The sequence below is a fragment of the Myotis yumanensis genome, unplaced genomic scaffold (genome assembly GCF_028538775.1).
Source record: "Myotis yumanensis isolate MYYU_CA2020_CCGP unplaced genomic scaffold, mMyoYum1.0.hap1 SCAF_2, whole genome shotgun sequence".
NCBI lineage: Eukaryota > Metazoa > Chordata > Mammalia > Chiroptera > Vespertilionidae > Myotis > Myotis yumanensis.
In genome coordinates this window covers 182,323,785-182,339,237 of record NW_027223753.1, presented here as the reverse complement: position 1 = coordinate 182,339,237, position 15,453 = coordinate 182,323,785, and the positions used below count along the sequence as shown (strand labels likewise).

The 15,453-nt window shown below is 37.2% G+C and overlaps 2 protein-coding genes across 2 annotated transcripts in view; one reads left to right on the top strand and one right to left on the bottom strand.

Moving 5' to 3' along the window:
* The window catches only part of NAALADL2 (N-acetylated alpha-linked acidic dipeptidase like 2), a 796,115-nt gene that overhangs the window by 235,050 nt on the left and 545,612 nt on the right, over positions 1 to 15,453 (top strand). The gene's annotated exons all lie outside the window — the stretch shown is intronic.
* Positions 5,051 to 5,520, bottom strand: LOC139002250 (small ubiquitin-related modifier 1-like). Its single transcript, XM_070403624.1, has one exon. It carries the CDS (start codon positions 5,434 to 5,436, stop codon positions 5,131 to 5,133), a length of 306 nt encoding a protein of 101 aa, XP_070259725.1. The 5' UTR covers positions 5,437 to 5,520; the 3' UTR covers positions 5,051 to 5,130.

Below are 15,453 nucleotides of genomic sequence, written 5' to 3'. Positions count from 1 at the left end.
AACCAAATAAGTTAATCCACCTATCATCTCTTGTCATTTATATATGTTATTGCTACTGTTGATGGCAGTATCATGCCTAATGATTTTGTAAGACTCTGGGAACATGGCTGAAAAGTTTTATTGCTTTCAGTTCAATGTGATATTCTCATTTTGTAAGTATTTTCTTCCAATTCTGGGTTTTTATGTCTTTTTATTTGTTCTTTATTGCTTTTTGCATCCTGTCTGTGATGTATTCCCTGTCATTTTCTGTACTACCAGTTTGGAAATATCCCAGAGTATATCATTCTATAGGTTCAACCAGACTTTGATGATAGCTATTTTGTTGGATGAGGGCTATTCCATTGATTTGTTGCATGTTGCATAGGGATAGATACCTGGAGACACATATTTGTTAACTTACTGGATGCAGCTTGCAGTTGCAGGTGGTGGTTCACACAGTGTAGCATCGTTTTCAACTCTCTGGTTGGGAATATTTCAAAGCATTTCCTTGATATGAGTGAGTTCTACACATTTTATTCCCTTATGTTTAACTTTTTACAACCTGGTTGGATTTCACTTAACTCCATTTAGGTTTCATATTGTATTGCTCTGTTTTCCCTAAGTAGCTGCTGGGCAATTTTGTTATGTAATGTAACTTGAAATTAAGTCCCTTTCTCAACCTGTATTTCTCTTCTCCTCTTGAACCAAAAATAAATAAATAAACAACAGAATAATAACTGGAAAATTATACTAGTTTTGGTTAATTTTCTATGTTTCTTCATTAGCACATGAAAATAAATTAGTGATTTTGCAAGAGGATTTTCTGTTGCACTCTTTAATGATAAATTATGTCATTCACAAGAAGTGTTTGCCTAGAAAAGAGATGAAAGGTGCCATTTTCATATGTGTGACTTCAATGGTAAACCTATACACTTTGACTATTTAACTGCTATTCTATAAATTTATTCTGAGAAAGTTAGCAAGGCTTCACATGTAGATTCATGTATAAGTATGTCCATTGGAATATTTTCATAATAGGGGCAAATTGGAAACAAAGCTAATAGTCCATATTGTGGAAATTATCAATTTATTATGGATTGATCATATAACTTAATGTAATATCTCCATTAAAACATATTTATTGGTACATGTTTAAAATATATTGTAAAGGCTATAAAGGTGTAAGATTATATATTCAGTATGATTCAAGTATGTAAATATAATGTATATGAGAGACTGGATGGAAATTTAAAAAAATGATAGATACCATCAGAGAGTGACAATACAGATAATTTTACATACTTTCTTATTTATATTTTCCCCTATATTCTCAATTTCTATAATAAATGTGTGAGAGTTTAAAACAGGACAATTATCATTAGTTAATATGCAAAACGTAGTAGGATTGTTTTTTTCTTCTCTCATATGTTATGATACTTTTTTCAAAGATAAAAATTCCTACAAAAATACAAGAATAATTTTTCTCTTGTATGTTCTGATAATTTTTTCAAAGACAAAATTTATAATTAAGTTAGGTGCTATTAACATGAATTTGTATGCTCCTTATTATCTCATAAACATATATCGCAGAGAAGCAGTTTGTACTAAAACCAAAAGACTAGGCAATTTGAGGCTATACCTGGTAGTATAGATCATTAAGGAAATCATAATGATATTCATTGTAGAGTTCTACATTGCTATCCAAAGAGGTTAAGGTTTCTCATGTCATAACCAGTGAGTAGTAAAGCCTCTAAATATTCAAATAGAAGTGGTTTTGCATGACCTTCCAAATGCAGTTGCGTATATAATACATCAATTGTACTTTAGTCATATTAGACAAAATGTACATTTGGAAATGCTACAGTAGCAGTAAGAGGCATTGGAGGTAAGGGAAGCTGTGTATTTATTCACTTAATCTTGCACTTTTCTAAGAAATATATTCATAATCCTCTGCTCCAGCTACTGTGTTGTTGATTGGAACTGGAGTCCCTATTTATTTTGTTGTTGTTATTGTTGTTGTTAATCCTCCCTCGAGGATACTTTTCCATTATTATTATTATTTTTTTAGAGAGAGTGGAAGAGAGGGGGAGAGACAGAGAGATAGAAATATTGATGTGAGATAAACACATCAATTGCTTGCCTCTCACACATGCCATGACTGGGGCCAGGTATTGAGCCTGCAACCCAGTAAATGCCCTTGACCAGAATCGAACTAGGACCCTTCAGTCTGTGTGCCTACACTCTATCCACTGAGCCAAACCAGCTAGGGCTAGAGTCCTTATTTCTCCTGACTACCCTTATCTATAATAATAAAAGCATAATATGTTAATTAGACTGGGAATCCTTCCAGACCTCCTTCCATTCTTCCGGATGAAGCTGAGGCTTCATCCGGGTGCCTGCCAGCAGTCAGAGGGAAGCCTGGGTCCCAGCAGCTGGGGGAAGGAGGCCTACTCTTGCACAAATTTTGTGCATCAGGCCTCTAGTTTTACTAATATATCAAAATATTACTTAGTGGTTTTATTTTTCTCATATCCATATGAAACTTATTTAATATGGATGTTATTGTCATAGTTACATTTTTAAAGCAAGTGAGTTAAAATATATAACCGCATTTATTTAATTTAAATTTTTTATTAATTTTTTTGTTAGAGATATTCTAAACAGTTGTGCCATCTGATCTTGAAAAAAATGATATTCATAGATAGTCACCTACATTACTGCATTTTTATTTTTTCATTTTATTTATTGAGAACCTATTATGTGTCTGGCACTACCATAGATGCTGAATGTATGGAAAATAAAAGTTATTTCTCTGCTCAAGGGTCTTCATAATGGAGATAAATCTGTTAATGAAATTTATAGTGCCATGTTCATTTCCCTTTGGATAATTACATTTAAAGAGATTTTATATTCATTTTAGATCAATACTGTTATCATTTTCTGGGGCAAAGGGAAAAAAAAATAGGGTGATTCTACATGTCTAGAAAGGAATTTTTATAACCTCATTTGTCTTTTTGTATGACCACTATATTTCAAGACAGTATATGGTAAATGAAATATGAAAGTTCTTTATGTGGGTCCTAAGTAAATAGACACATGAAATTTATCATTTTAACCACATGAGAAAACACCATAAAGAAGCCATAATTCCCACTCTTTTCCCACTATTGTGAATATGCTGAGTCAAAGGTAGCATGTATGTGGTATTTGAAGATGCTGAGAGATATACCATTAAACATTGCCTGATAAAACAATTACATTACATTATTTGTATTTGGTGGGCAAAGGGCATATCCAGTTAGCATCTTACCAGAGAGGCTGACTAATATTTTGATAGCTACTCTGAGAGAACCAAGTGATTTGAATGACTTTAGAAGAGTAAAACTAACTTCATTTCTCCACTTTTTAGTCCTATATAACTAATTGAGGGATTAATTAATTATATATCATATTGCAATACAGCTGGGGAAATGAGAGATTAATAAAGCCTCTCAAATGTATCTTTTTTGAAAAAAAAAATCAAAACACCCACAAAACTCGTTTGTTTGCTTATTTATTTATTTATTTATTTATTATTTTTAGTCCTCACCTAAGGATGTGTTTTTATTGGTTTTAGAGGAGAGGAAGAAAGAGGGAGAGAGGAAAACATTGTTGTGAAAAAGAAACATCGATTAGTTGCCTCCTGCACTCACCCTGACCAGGAATCAAATATCATCCACAAACCCTTTGGTACATGGGACAATGCTTCAACCAACTGAGCCACACCAGCCAGGGCTCCATTTATTGCATATTTATACATAGGTTCTCTATAGTTAGTCCAAGTTCAGCAAAAATGTATACCCATGCCAAGTTTGGCAAAGAATCCAATATTGTGAGTTTCAGGAATAATAAATAAGCAAACATGCATATTTCCTTATTTGTGGCTTCCCTTTTAAGAACACCGAGTCTCTGATTTGATTAAGAAATAGGAATATAAGATATATTGACAATGTAAGAATGTCCCACAATTTTTTTTTACAGGACTGAAGAAAAAATTTATTTGTTCCATATATAAACAATAATTTTCAGTATTATGCAAGAAAATCTTGTTTCGGCCATTTTTTCTTTCTATACAATAAAAGTAAAATGGAACATTAATAGGATTTTTACAAATATTTTGTTTATTTTAATGAAGCTGGTACAGACAATGTCCATTTAAAACCCACATCCCAGGCCAAAAAGTACAAATAAAATAAAATAGAGCAGTGTTCTGTTGCATACACTTATGCATGAATAACTTTATTAACTGATAATGAAAATTAAAACTTTTCTGGGATCTTCTGACAAGATTTTTCTTTACTCTTAAAATGCTTTCTCTTCAGTGAAGCCATCTTTGGCGTTAGCCTTTACTCTCACCTCATCTGTCATCTTGACTCCAACCTGATATTCCTCTTCTTTTGGTCCAGACCTTCAGATTTTAAAAGTAGCTTCAAGCCCTAACTGGTTTGGCTCAGTGGATAGAGCATCGGCCTGCGGACTGAAGGGTCCCAGGTTCGATTCTGGTTAAGGGCATGTACCTTGCTTGCGGGCACATCCCCAGTAGGTGTGCAGGAGGCAGCTGAATCGATGTTTCTCTCTCATAGATGTTTCTAACTCTATCCTTCTCCTTTCCTCTCTGTAAAAAAATCAATAAAATATATATATTTTTTAAAAGTGGCTTTAAGCTGAGGAAAGGTCATTTTTCCACAGTTCAGTTCTCTGAAAAACTTCCACCTCCCACTGAAAGTCATAGTCCAGGAGTGAAGCAATCACATGCTAGCACTTCAGGGCCAATTAGAAGTTATTATGAACACTTGCATTGGTCGACCTTATTTATCACAAGCCTGAAAATGCACAGTCCTGAAAAAGGTGGCCTTCCTGTGCACACACGTCATATTTCAAAAGGAGAGGGCAATATGAAGGAGGCTGACTTTTGATCACCAAAAACCAGCACAATGAAAACAAACAATAATGAATAATGGGCACTAGAATTCAAATTACCAGATGTTTTAAAGAGATGCGGGGGAGGGGGGGTGTCAGTTTTCAATTCCATTTTAACGCCACATTACAAAAGAACTATTTTTAAAAATAAAAAAAGGATTGAGGGAAAATAAAATAAAATAAAAAGAATATCTAAACCGTTAAATGACCCCCTGTTTGTTCCTGATAAACTTCAATCACATCGTCTTCCTTCATTCCCAGTTCTTTTGGAGTGTGATTATCAGCAATTCTCTGACCTTCAAAGAGAAACCTGAGTGAATTCATTGGAACTCCCTGTCTTTGACAGTATAATTCTTTGAGTTTCTTGAGATGTGTTGTCATTTTCACTTTGAAGTGAATCTCACTGCTATCCTGTCCAATGACTTTGAGTTTAATGTATTCTCTTTCCTTCTTATCCCCCAAGTCCTCAGTTGAAGGTTTTGCCCCCTGGTCAGACATGGTGACAGCGCTTCACCCCGGGTCTCCGCAGCGCAGCGGTCTCGGGTAGGCAGGACCTTGCTCCGGGGTTTACAATTCCGTCCCTCTTCCCCACAGCACAACCCACAATTTGTTTTTGATGAAAGAAAAAAAATTATATATATATATATATATATATAATGTTTCGTCATTTGGACCACTAAATTTACTATTCAAATAGTAAGTTTAGTCCAGATCCAATAACTGCTTTGATGATCAAACTATCTTTACAGCCAGTGATCCTAAAATATTAGTTTCAGATAGAGCAAAATGTACATACAACTTTCTTAAGTAATCATTTTGTTAACCCTCAGTCATTCTCCAAGTGAAAACAATATAGTTCTTCAATGCATAATGTCCTATATCATTGTTCAAAAACAGTGTAAATTTGTGAATTTAATAATATAATAATTACACATTTTTATCATTCCTCGGTATTTTGTAAAGAACTATCAAAGTTTGAGAAATTGAAAAGTCCTAACCCTTCAAAAGCATTCAACCTTTCAGTAGAAATAAGAAAAACATACATGAATAAGACTCAAAGTTTCCTATGACTTATAAATATGATAACATAGCAATTGGAATTGTCTGTAGGAAATGAAAAATTCAGAAGAGTAAGAATTTAGTTGAAGCACTAAGGCAATGAGTTTTAACTGACATTGAGGACATGGATGTTTGGAAAGGAGGCAGGAAACCATTTTCTGAATTTTCAAGGACTTGGTACCAATTGTTTTTACTTAGGAACCTTGTTGCTCTAGATTAAGATTTATTTTTTGATGTTGTTTGTGGTGCTAATTAGAAAATTTCAAGCAAAGGAGCCAAAATTGCTTTTAAGTCCCCTACTATTTTTTCATTCCTTTGTCAAATATAGCCATTCCACACTGGCATCCTTTAATAATATTCCAATAATATCTTTTAGTAGTTTGAGAAAAAAAATCAGAGTGATTTTATTTCTGTCTTAACCTTTATTTACTCACCATATTATGTTTGGTACACATGTTTTTAACTTTCTGGGCCATTTACTGATCTTTATTATATATTAGCCAAAAAAAAAAAAAAAAAAAAAAAGCGACACAGGTAACACAGCTTCATTTTTATGTTCTCTAGTGTTCTGTTTAGCTTTCTTCTTCTTCAGTGCATTCAGGCCTCCTAGGTGCAAACACACTGATCAATGAAAGTTGTATCCATCTTTCTGTTTTCTCAGCAGACTATGCTGTGTATGGTTGTATGTGGTATATGGTATCAGCGAATGTGTTGACTTGTACAACTGTAACTGTAATCTATGGATATTTTTTTAAAGTTTGATTTTGACCCATGAAAGAATAATTTTCAATACTTTAATAACAGACTTGTCAAATATATTTTAAAAATGATTCCTCATTTCATTTATTTATTTTTACCTCTAAACCTCCAGTTGCATGTAGTTATGATTTCCTAAAAGGAATTATTAAATCATTCTTCTTAGTCATCTTAAAACACGATTTAGAACATAAATTTTCGATTTATAAGTTGCAATAATATAGCTCTCATCCCACATACATATTTTACATTTTAAAGTACCATAAAATGTGGGCACATTAAAATGCACCAATTTATTTTGTGCTTCAAATGATTGACAAATCCACATAACAAATATTTTTAAAATATTTCTTCTAAGTTAACCAGTGTTTTATAGGCCTCCACTTCATTCAACAAGTACAGGTACTTACTACCATATACGTTGCCATCTAAATAACTTTATATACCACATCTGTTGTTTCAAACATTTTTAGCCATTGCATGTTAGCATATCTTAATGGATGACAGTTAAGTTGTTGCAGCATTTTCATCTTATTTAAAAATAAATATTTATGCTGTTATTTGAATATCTAATTGCATTTTTACATTGTCCTCAGTATAGTACATTAGAACATGAAAATTGAAAATTTATATTGTGACAAAAGTAATAAGCAATTTTCTTGTGCTTATTAAAATAGAACAATGGTGAAAATAAACATCCCAAGAATGATATATTTTTTAGGCTCAATTGGATAGTTATTAAATTTATACAAATGACAAGAATTTTTAACTATGAAAAAAAATTAAAGATCATTCATAAAAATCTGGTAATCTATAATAACTAGAGGACCAGTGCACAAAAATTTTTTCACTCGTGGGGGCTCCCTCAGCCTGGCCTATGCCCTCTTGCAGTCTGGGACCCCTCGGAGGATGTCCACCTGTTGGCTTAGGCCCACTCCCTGGGGGATTGGGCCCAAGCTGGCAGTCAGACATCCCTCTGGCAGTCCGGGAGTCCCCAGGGGATGTCCACTTGCCAGCAGGGAGCAGGCCTAACCTGCAGTCAGACATCCTTAGCGCTGTTGAGGAGGCGGGAGAGGCTCCCACCACCACCGCTGTACTGGCAGCCCTCAGCCTGGCTTGTGGCTGAGCAGAGCTCCCCCTGTGAGAGCGCACTGACCACCAGGGGGCAGCTCCTGCATTGAGCATCTGTCCCCTGGTGGTCAGTGTGTGTCATAGTGACCAGTCATTCCCAGTCCTTCTGCTGTTAGGGTCAGTTTGCATATTACCCTTTTATTATATAGGATAGAGGCCTGGTGCATGGGTGGGGGCCGGCTGGTTTGCCCTGAAGTGTGTCCCGGATCAGGGTGGGGTCCTGCTGGGATGCCTGGCCAGACTGGGTAAGGGGCTGATGGGTGTTTTCAGGCTGGTCACACCCCCTTCAGGGTGGGGGTCCCCACTGGGGTGCCTGGCCAGCCTGACTGAGGGGCTGATGGCTGTTTGCAGCTGGTCACACCCCCTTCAGGGTGGGGGTCCCCACTGAGGTGCCTGGCCAGCCTGGGTAAGGGGCTGATGGCTGTTTGCAGGCTGGCCACACCCCCTTTTGGGTGGGGGGGTCCCCACTGGCATGCCTGGCCCGTGTGTGAGGGGCTGAGGGCTGTTTTCAGGCTGGCCAAGCCCCCCGGCGACGGAAGCTCCCTGCCTCTCCTTTTTATCATTTTTTTATTCTGGGATTTATTTACCTTCTATAATTTAAACTTTGTTGCTTTGAGTGGAGCTCAGAGCTGGCCGCGGGAAGCTTGGCTTCCTCCATCATTGGGGCAACAAAGCCTCCTGCTTGCTCCAGCTCTGTGGCTGCCAGCCGCCATCTTGGTTGGGTTAATTTGCATATAGTTGCTCTGATTGGCTGGTGGGCATGACTTGAGGCATAGTGAAGGTATGGACAATTTTCATGTTTGTCTTTTATTAGTGTAGATAAAAGCATAATATGCTAATTAGACTGTACAGCTGAATGACCTTCTGGACAACCTTCCGGACGAAGCCGGGGCTGCAAAGGCCGAGCCTCTTGCATGAATTTCATGCATTGGGCCTCTAGTATATTTATAGAGGTTATATTTAAAAATTGAAATATAACCTGGGAGTTTACATATACAATTATATATATGGGAATATATATATAATATAACTTTGGAAATAGAACACCAAGTAGAGTTCTAAATCTCCTGTTCAAATTTTGCCCACTTGCTTTTTTGTACAATATTAGGAAGATACTGTGACATTAAGCAACTGAAAATTAATGAAGGTAATTTTAAAGCAGGGCTGAATTCTATTTTTTAAATGTATATATTTTCTTACTAACCTGTTTTTTATTGTTTTCGTGCAAATTTTATGACCCAACATTATAGAAATTATTTTTATGAAATTTATAAAAAGTCCAAGAAAGTTTGTGGCTTTTGACTAGGTGGTAAATAGGATACAGTGCCATGTAAGTGTGCAGAGCTAAAATAATGACCTTTTCTGCAGGAAATGAGCATGCGTAATTAGTACTTTGATAGGAGACAGTGTCTAGCAGAGAAAACCCGTCCACATCATTTTGCCTTTCATTTTGAGCCATGTTTTCCAAACAGCAGTGTTTTGTTTTTTTAGTTCTCCGGATTAAACTCCAGGTCATTGACAATTTAGTACATATTGTTATTATTTAATCAGCTTTATCCCTGTCCCATGCAATCTAGTCAATGATTACGTTCTGTTTCAACTTTTGAAGATAGCTTGTTTTTTCTTAATGACTTCATTCTTTGTATTTGCTTGTATTTCTTAACACTGTCCATTAATACCTGACAATTTAACTGCTTTGTTCTTTAGTTTCAAATACCTTAACCATCAAATTTTTTAATTTTCTGCTTTCTTTGTTAATGTCATGTCATTTTTTTGTTCTTCACATCACACCATATTGTGCTACATGCATGTAAGTTTTTAAAATTTGTTTAGTTTTCACCCAAAGTACTTACTACCCTTCCTATTTGTTGTTTCAACAGTTAATCAAGTGATATACAACAATTGAGTTGGCCTTTGTATTTCCACTTTAGTTTCAATAGTTTAATTATCTTTTCTAATTTTTAGCCAATGATATAAGTTGTTTACATGCCCACTCAATCTGTACTAGTGATCTAATATCAGGTTCTAAATACCAGTATATAGGAATTACCATTTTAATATTCAGATGTTGTATTGTGTGTATATATACACAAAATTAGATGTAGCGGTGAATCATAAAATATCTGCTTTGTTTGTATCACATATCTTCAAATTTTATCTATGCATGCCATCTTTTTGTATTCAGGCAGTTATTTATGTGCTAACAAATATACATTATGATATGCTATTCATCTGGAAACTGTTTTGAAAAGACAACATTCTGTTTTGATGTTATAAAAGACAATTTTTATAAAGCCCGTTTTCATCAAGAACTGGCTTACTTGAATATGTGCATTTCATACTAATGATTTTTATGTCTGCATGTTTAGAATAATTGTAAATATATTTTTCTGTGTCCATAGAGCTGTAACTCTTTCTGCCCTGCTGCCTTGGAAAATACCTTTAAAAAAAAACACCTCCCCCCCCCCCCATTAAACACTTAGATTTCTTTTCATTTTAATAAATAATTTGTCAGACATAGTAATCAGTTATTATGTTATAAGAGCAGCATGCGGGTTTAGTAAATAAAAGAGAAATACTTTGCATAAGCTTGACTAATAGTTCCTAAACCATGCTGCAGTCTTACAAAATGACATATTTTAAGCCTTACCCCTCTGGTAGTTTTGTGCTTAAATCAGGAATTATTTGAGAAGCTATGATTCTACTAAAGGAATATACTGCCTCCCCAAATCTCTGTACTCTTTGAATATGTTAACTTACATGGCAAACAGGACTTTGTAGATGTGATTAAGTTAAAGATTTTGAGTTGAGGAGATTATTCTGGATTAATATATATTGTGGGTGGGCCTAATATATAACCACAGGGTTCTTATAGGAGAAGGAAGAAGGCAAAGAGCCAGAAAATGAAATGTGATGATAGAAGCAGAGGAGAGAAAGGAGGATGGAGGAAGAGAGAAAGAGGGAATGAATTTGAAGATGCCACACTGCTGATTTTGAAAGGTCAGTGGGAGGCCATAAGCCAAGAAATATAGGCAGCTTGTAGAATCTAGAAAAATCACAGAACTGCATTTTTCCATTACCCTGCAGAAGAAACTCAGCCTTGTGGCCACCTTAATTTTTTTGGTTTTTTTTTAGCCCAGTAAAACCCCATTTTTGACTCTGACCTCTAGAACTGTGAGATAATACATTTGTGCTGTTTTTGTGTTTGTGTGTTGTTGTTGTTTTTCTTAATCCTCACCTGAGGATATTTCCTCCATTGATCTTTAGAGAGATTGGAAAGGAGTGGTGGGGTGGGGGAGAGAAAGAAACATCTATGTGAGAGAGACACATCAATTGATTGGCTCCCTGATCCTCCTTGACTGGGGCCTGGGATCAAACCTGCAACCCAGGTACTTGCCCTTGTCTGGAATTGAACCCTCTGACCCTTAGGTGCACAGGCTGATGGTCTAACCACTGAGGTACACAGGCCAGGGCCTTTTGTGCTAATTTTGTGGTCCCTTGTTACAGCAGCGATAGGAAATTAATACAGCAATCAATCATATGTAGGAGGAAAATGTAGGAAAGAAAGGCCGGCCAAAGTTTAATCATAAAGTAGATAAAGTTCATTCCTGAGTATCTCCCTTCCTCTCTTGGGTATTCTCTAACGATAACTGAACTGTTTCTTTGGACCTTTCCTCCATGCCTCAACACAAGGATCTTATTCAAATCACATCTCCCTTTCTGCTCCACTTCCCTTGTTTGTTTGTTTGTTTTTTAAATACCTTATTTTTCCTGACATCTCCATCGTACATATCCCCCACCCCCACTCCCATAAGGTTGTGTTTGATCTCTTTGCCCGCAACACATTAAAGTAGCTATCTCATCTCTAATTTTTCATGAGAATGTCTCAGTTGCTATCAATCTCTTCAGACCTCTTCTCTAGCCTACTAATAAGATAGTTCAAACCTACTCATGGAGAAGACTGTAATTCAAATCTACATGTGGAGAGGACTCTAATGAAAACCTACTTATAGAAAGGATCTTTAGAGTAAGTAGGCCTTTATACCCTAGTTATATCAGTTCCCAGCTCTCATTGCTGCTATAGACAAGTCATTTGACAATACCCTGCTTCCATTGCTTGAGACAATAAACTCGTGTTCAAAGGAGGATTGGGTGACTTAATCTACTAGTATGCAAAGGATTTTGAAACATTGTTTGACATAAGTGCTGTGACAGTGTTAGGTATTATAATGTTATTTTAATTAAATTTATCTAATCTACAAGTGCATTTTAATAGGAAAAAATACTATACACATACTTCTAGAAAAATCATTTCTTTCATTTGTCCCAAATGTACCTTTTGGTCCCCATTATCATCAGTCAATGTCAGAGGAAATAATCTAAAATAAACAAATCTGGTCAATTATGTATTTATGTGCAAAAAAATTCAGACTGATTCAAAGTAGAAATGATCAAGTCAGGTTATTGTAGAGTTGAGTTTTCTTTCTCTCTGAAGATAGCCAGGAGACTCCTACAAGAAATGAACATGTTAATACTGAAATGAACGCTAAATCAATGATTCTTAAACTAAAGTATATCAGAATGGTCTGAGGGCTTGTTAAAACACAGAGTGCTAGCCTGCATCCCCATAGCATCTGATTCAGCAGGTCTCAGGAGGGGCCTCATAATCTGCATTTCTAAAAGTTCCAGCCACTGATGCTGCTGGCCCAGGGATTATACTTGGAGAAACACTGCTTTAAATTTATAAGCCATATGAGAACCAATTCTGTGAAATACATCCGTTTTAAAATTTGTTTTCTTGGCTTCCATTTTAAACGACCATTTTGAATAAGGATAGCTAATGCTGTCTTAGGTTAGAAAATTTGGACACATCAATACCTATCCGAATATGAAGATTATGTATTTAATAGTAGATTTGATTTCCTATTGTGAGACATTAAGAGTTGCTTTTAAATCACTTGGTTAAGTGATTGATTGAAAACAAAAGGGGCTATGAAATTTTATTAGGTATTCCTTAACGCTATACTACTCTTTTGTTCAGAAATACCTACCTCCTTGATCTTCAGGCTAAACTCACTCTTTCATTATTACTTTTAATCTTATTTTTCCCTGGGGTGCCTTCTCTGATACATAGGAGTTTTTCTGCTTTTATGACTTCTAACATATAAAATATACTTCCATGTATACAATGACCAACTTGTAGTTTAATTTACTATTTCTACATTTATTCCCCTTTATTTGTCTTTATAATTCCAGCAACTCGCTAAGTCCTGGAAATATCAGACAGAATATGTGTTAGATGAATGATTAAGTAAATAACTGATATGTAGTGGGTTGTGATAACCTCTGACCTCTGTTAGATTAAAATATATATAAATCTCTATAGAGATTTTATATATAGAGAGATAATGCATATAAATTAGAGATTACTTATATAAAATAGAGATTTTATATGTATAAAAAGAGAGATCACATAAATGGAGATTATATATGAAGACTAGAGGCCCATTGCAGGAAGATTCGTGCGATAGGCCTTCCTTCCCTTGGCTGTCGGTACCCAGGACCCAGGCTTTCCTCCAGCACCTGAGACCCAGGCCTTCACTCTGGCTACTGCCTTCATCTTCACTCCGGCCAGAGCGTCGCTCCTGTAGCTCCCTCCGCCCCCCCGCCCTCCCCCTCATAGAAGGAGTCCTGCCCCACTCTGCCACTCTACTCCTGCATGCGTGCTGCCCAGAGGCCCCAAGCGGGTGGGGGGCGGGGCCGCCACCATCTTTATCAGGTTAAATTGCATACTCATCCTGATTGGCTGGTGGGCATCATGGTGATATGGTCAATTTGCATATTTCTCTTTTATTAGTGTAGATTATATATAAATAGGGATTATATATATAAATAAAGATTATATATGAATACATATATAAAATAGATTTATATGTAGAGATTATATATATACATTTATACATATAGATATAAAGAAAGAGTGATCTATCTATATATATAAAAAGCCAGTGACAAGGATGCCAGAACAACCAGAACAACCCGTCGCTATGATGCCCAATGTGGCCAGCAAACCTGCATGATCAGGGGGTGTGGCCAGCTGGCCAAACTCCCACAGCCACTCCCCCGAGCTGGCTGCCCCTGATCAGACTCTCCCACCCCAATCAAGGGTGGGGCCAGACAGCCAAATTCCCCAACTACAGCCTCCCACCCCCCTCCCCTTCCCCCCGGCCAGCCCCGCTCCCGATTGGCCTACCCCACTACGATAGTTCCAGAGGCCCTCACCGTGCCTGGCCCCGCCCCTCATCACCCCCCCAACCCCAATAGGAAGTGGGGTTGGCTGGCCAACCTGCTCAGCCCCTAACCCAAGCTGGCCCTGCCCCCTATGGGCCCCCACCACCCTGATTGGCCCACAGCCCCTCCTCTGGCTGGCATGCCCCTGATCGCCCCCCCACCCCAATAGGGAGTGGGGCTGGCTGGCCAACCTCCTGCAGCCCCTCCCCCAGGCCACTGGCCCACAATCAGCACCCCCACCCCTTTTGGGGGCAGGGACAGCTGGCCCACTGCTCACAGCCCCTCCCCATGGCCGTCCCTGCCCCCAATCAGCCCCCAACCCCAATCGGGAGCAGGGCCCACCGGCCATTGCCCACAGCCCCTCCTTCCAGCAGGCCCGGCCCTGATTGAGCCCCAATCAGGACAGGCTGGCCAGACAACCTCCCACCATCTCCTCCTCCCAACAGGCCCAGCCTCAATCCACCCCGATTGGGGCCGGGCAGCCGGACCCCACCCATGCACGAATTTGTGCACTGGGCCTCTAGTATATCTATATCTATCTATCTATAAAGAGAATGAGGGAGAGGTAGGTAGATAGATATGATGACTATTAGAGTGCTCTTTATCAATGCTAAGACCACTATTCAATATAACTTATTCAAGAAACATCTCACATTAATGTGGTTTCCATGATGAAATCAATATCCCAAAGTAATTCACAGGTTCTTCTTAGAAATTCAAAATACTTGCTTATTACCTTCTTTTGTATCATGAATAACTGTATAGTGCTCCTGGTGGCCTGGAAACCCTTAGATGCTTGTAAAACTTTGTAGCTATTTGTATGTTCTATATATAGGCATGGTGTACTTTGAGGGAGAACAATCTTAGCTATTGTCTGTTATACAATTTTGAGTGACTTGCTGGCATTACACACATATATATATATATAGGTTTATTTTGTTGCATTTAGAATACTTTATCAGCTATTTTAGCTTGATAGAGGCTGAGCCTTGTAAAACTATTTTTGACAATCAGTATGTTGACACAGCATGGGTATGCATAGATTTTTGTTTGCATTCAAACACATTCACTGACAGCAGTAACTCAGATTATAAGCACATTTTAATTTCTACAATTGTGTTGATTGTTTAGAACAGTCCTTTGAGGCTCAGTTAGTAGGCCATAAGTGTTTGTTTGTGGTACTGATGGAGTAATTAGGAAAAGGTAAATGTAACCTACAAAATGTAAATGACCAGCCTATAGCTAACATGCACTGAATATATTAGAATAAAATTGACT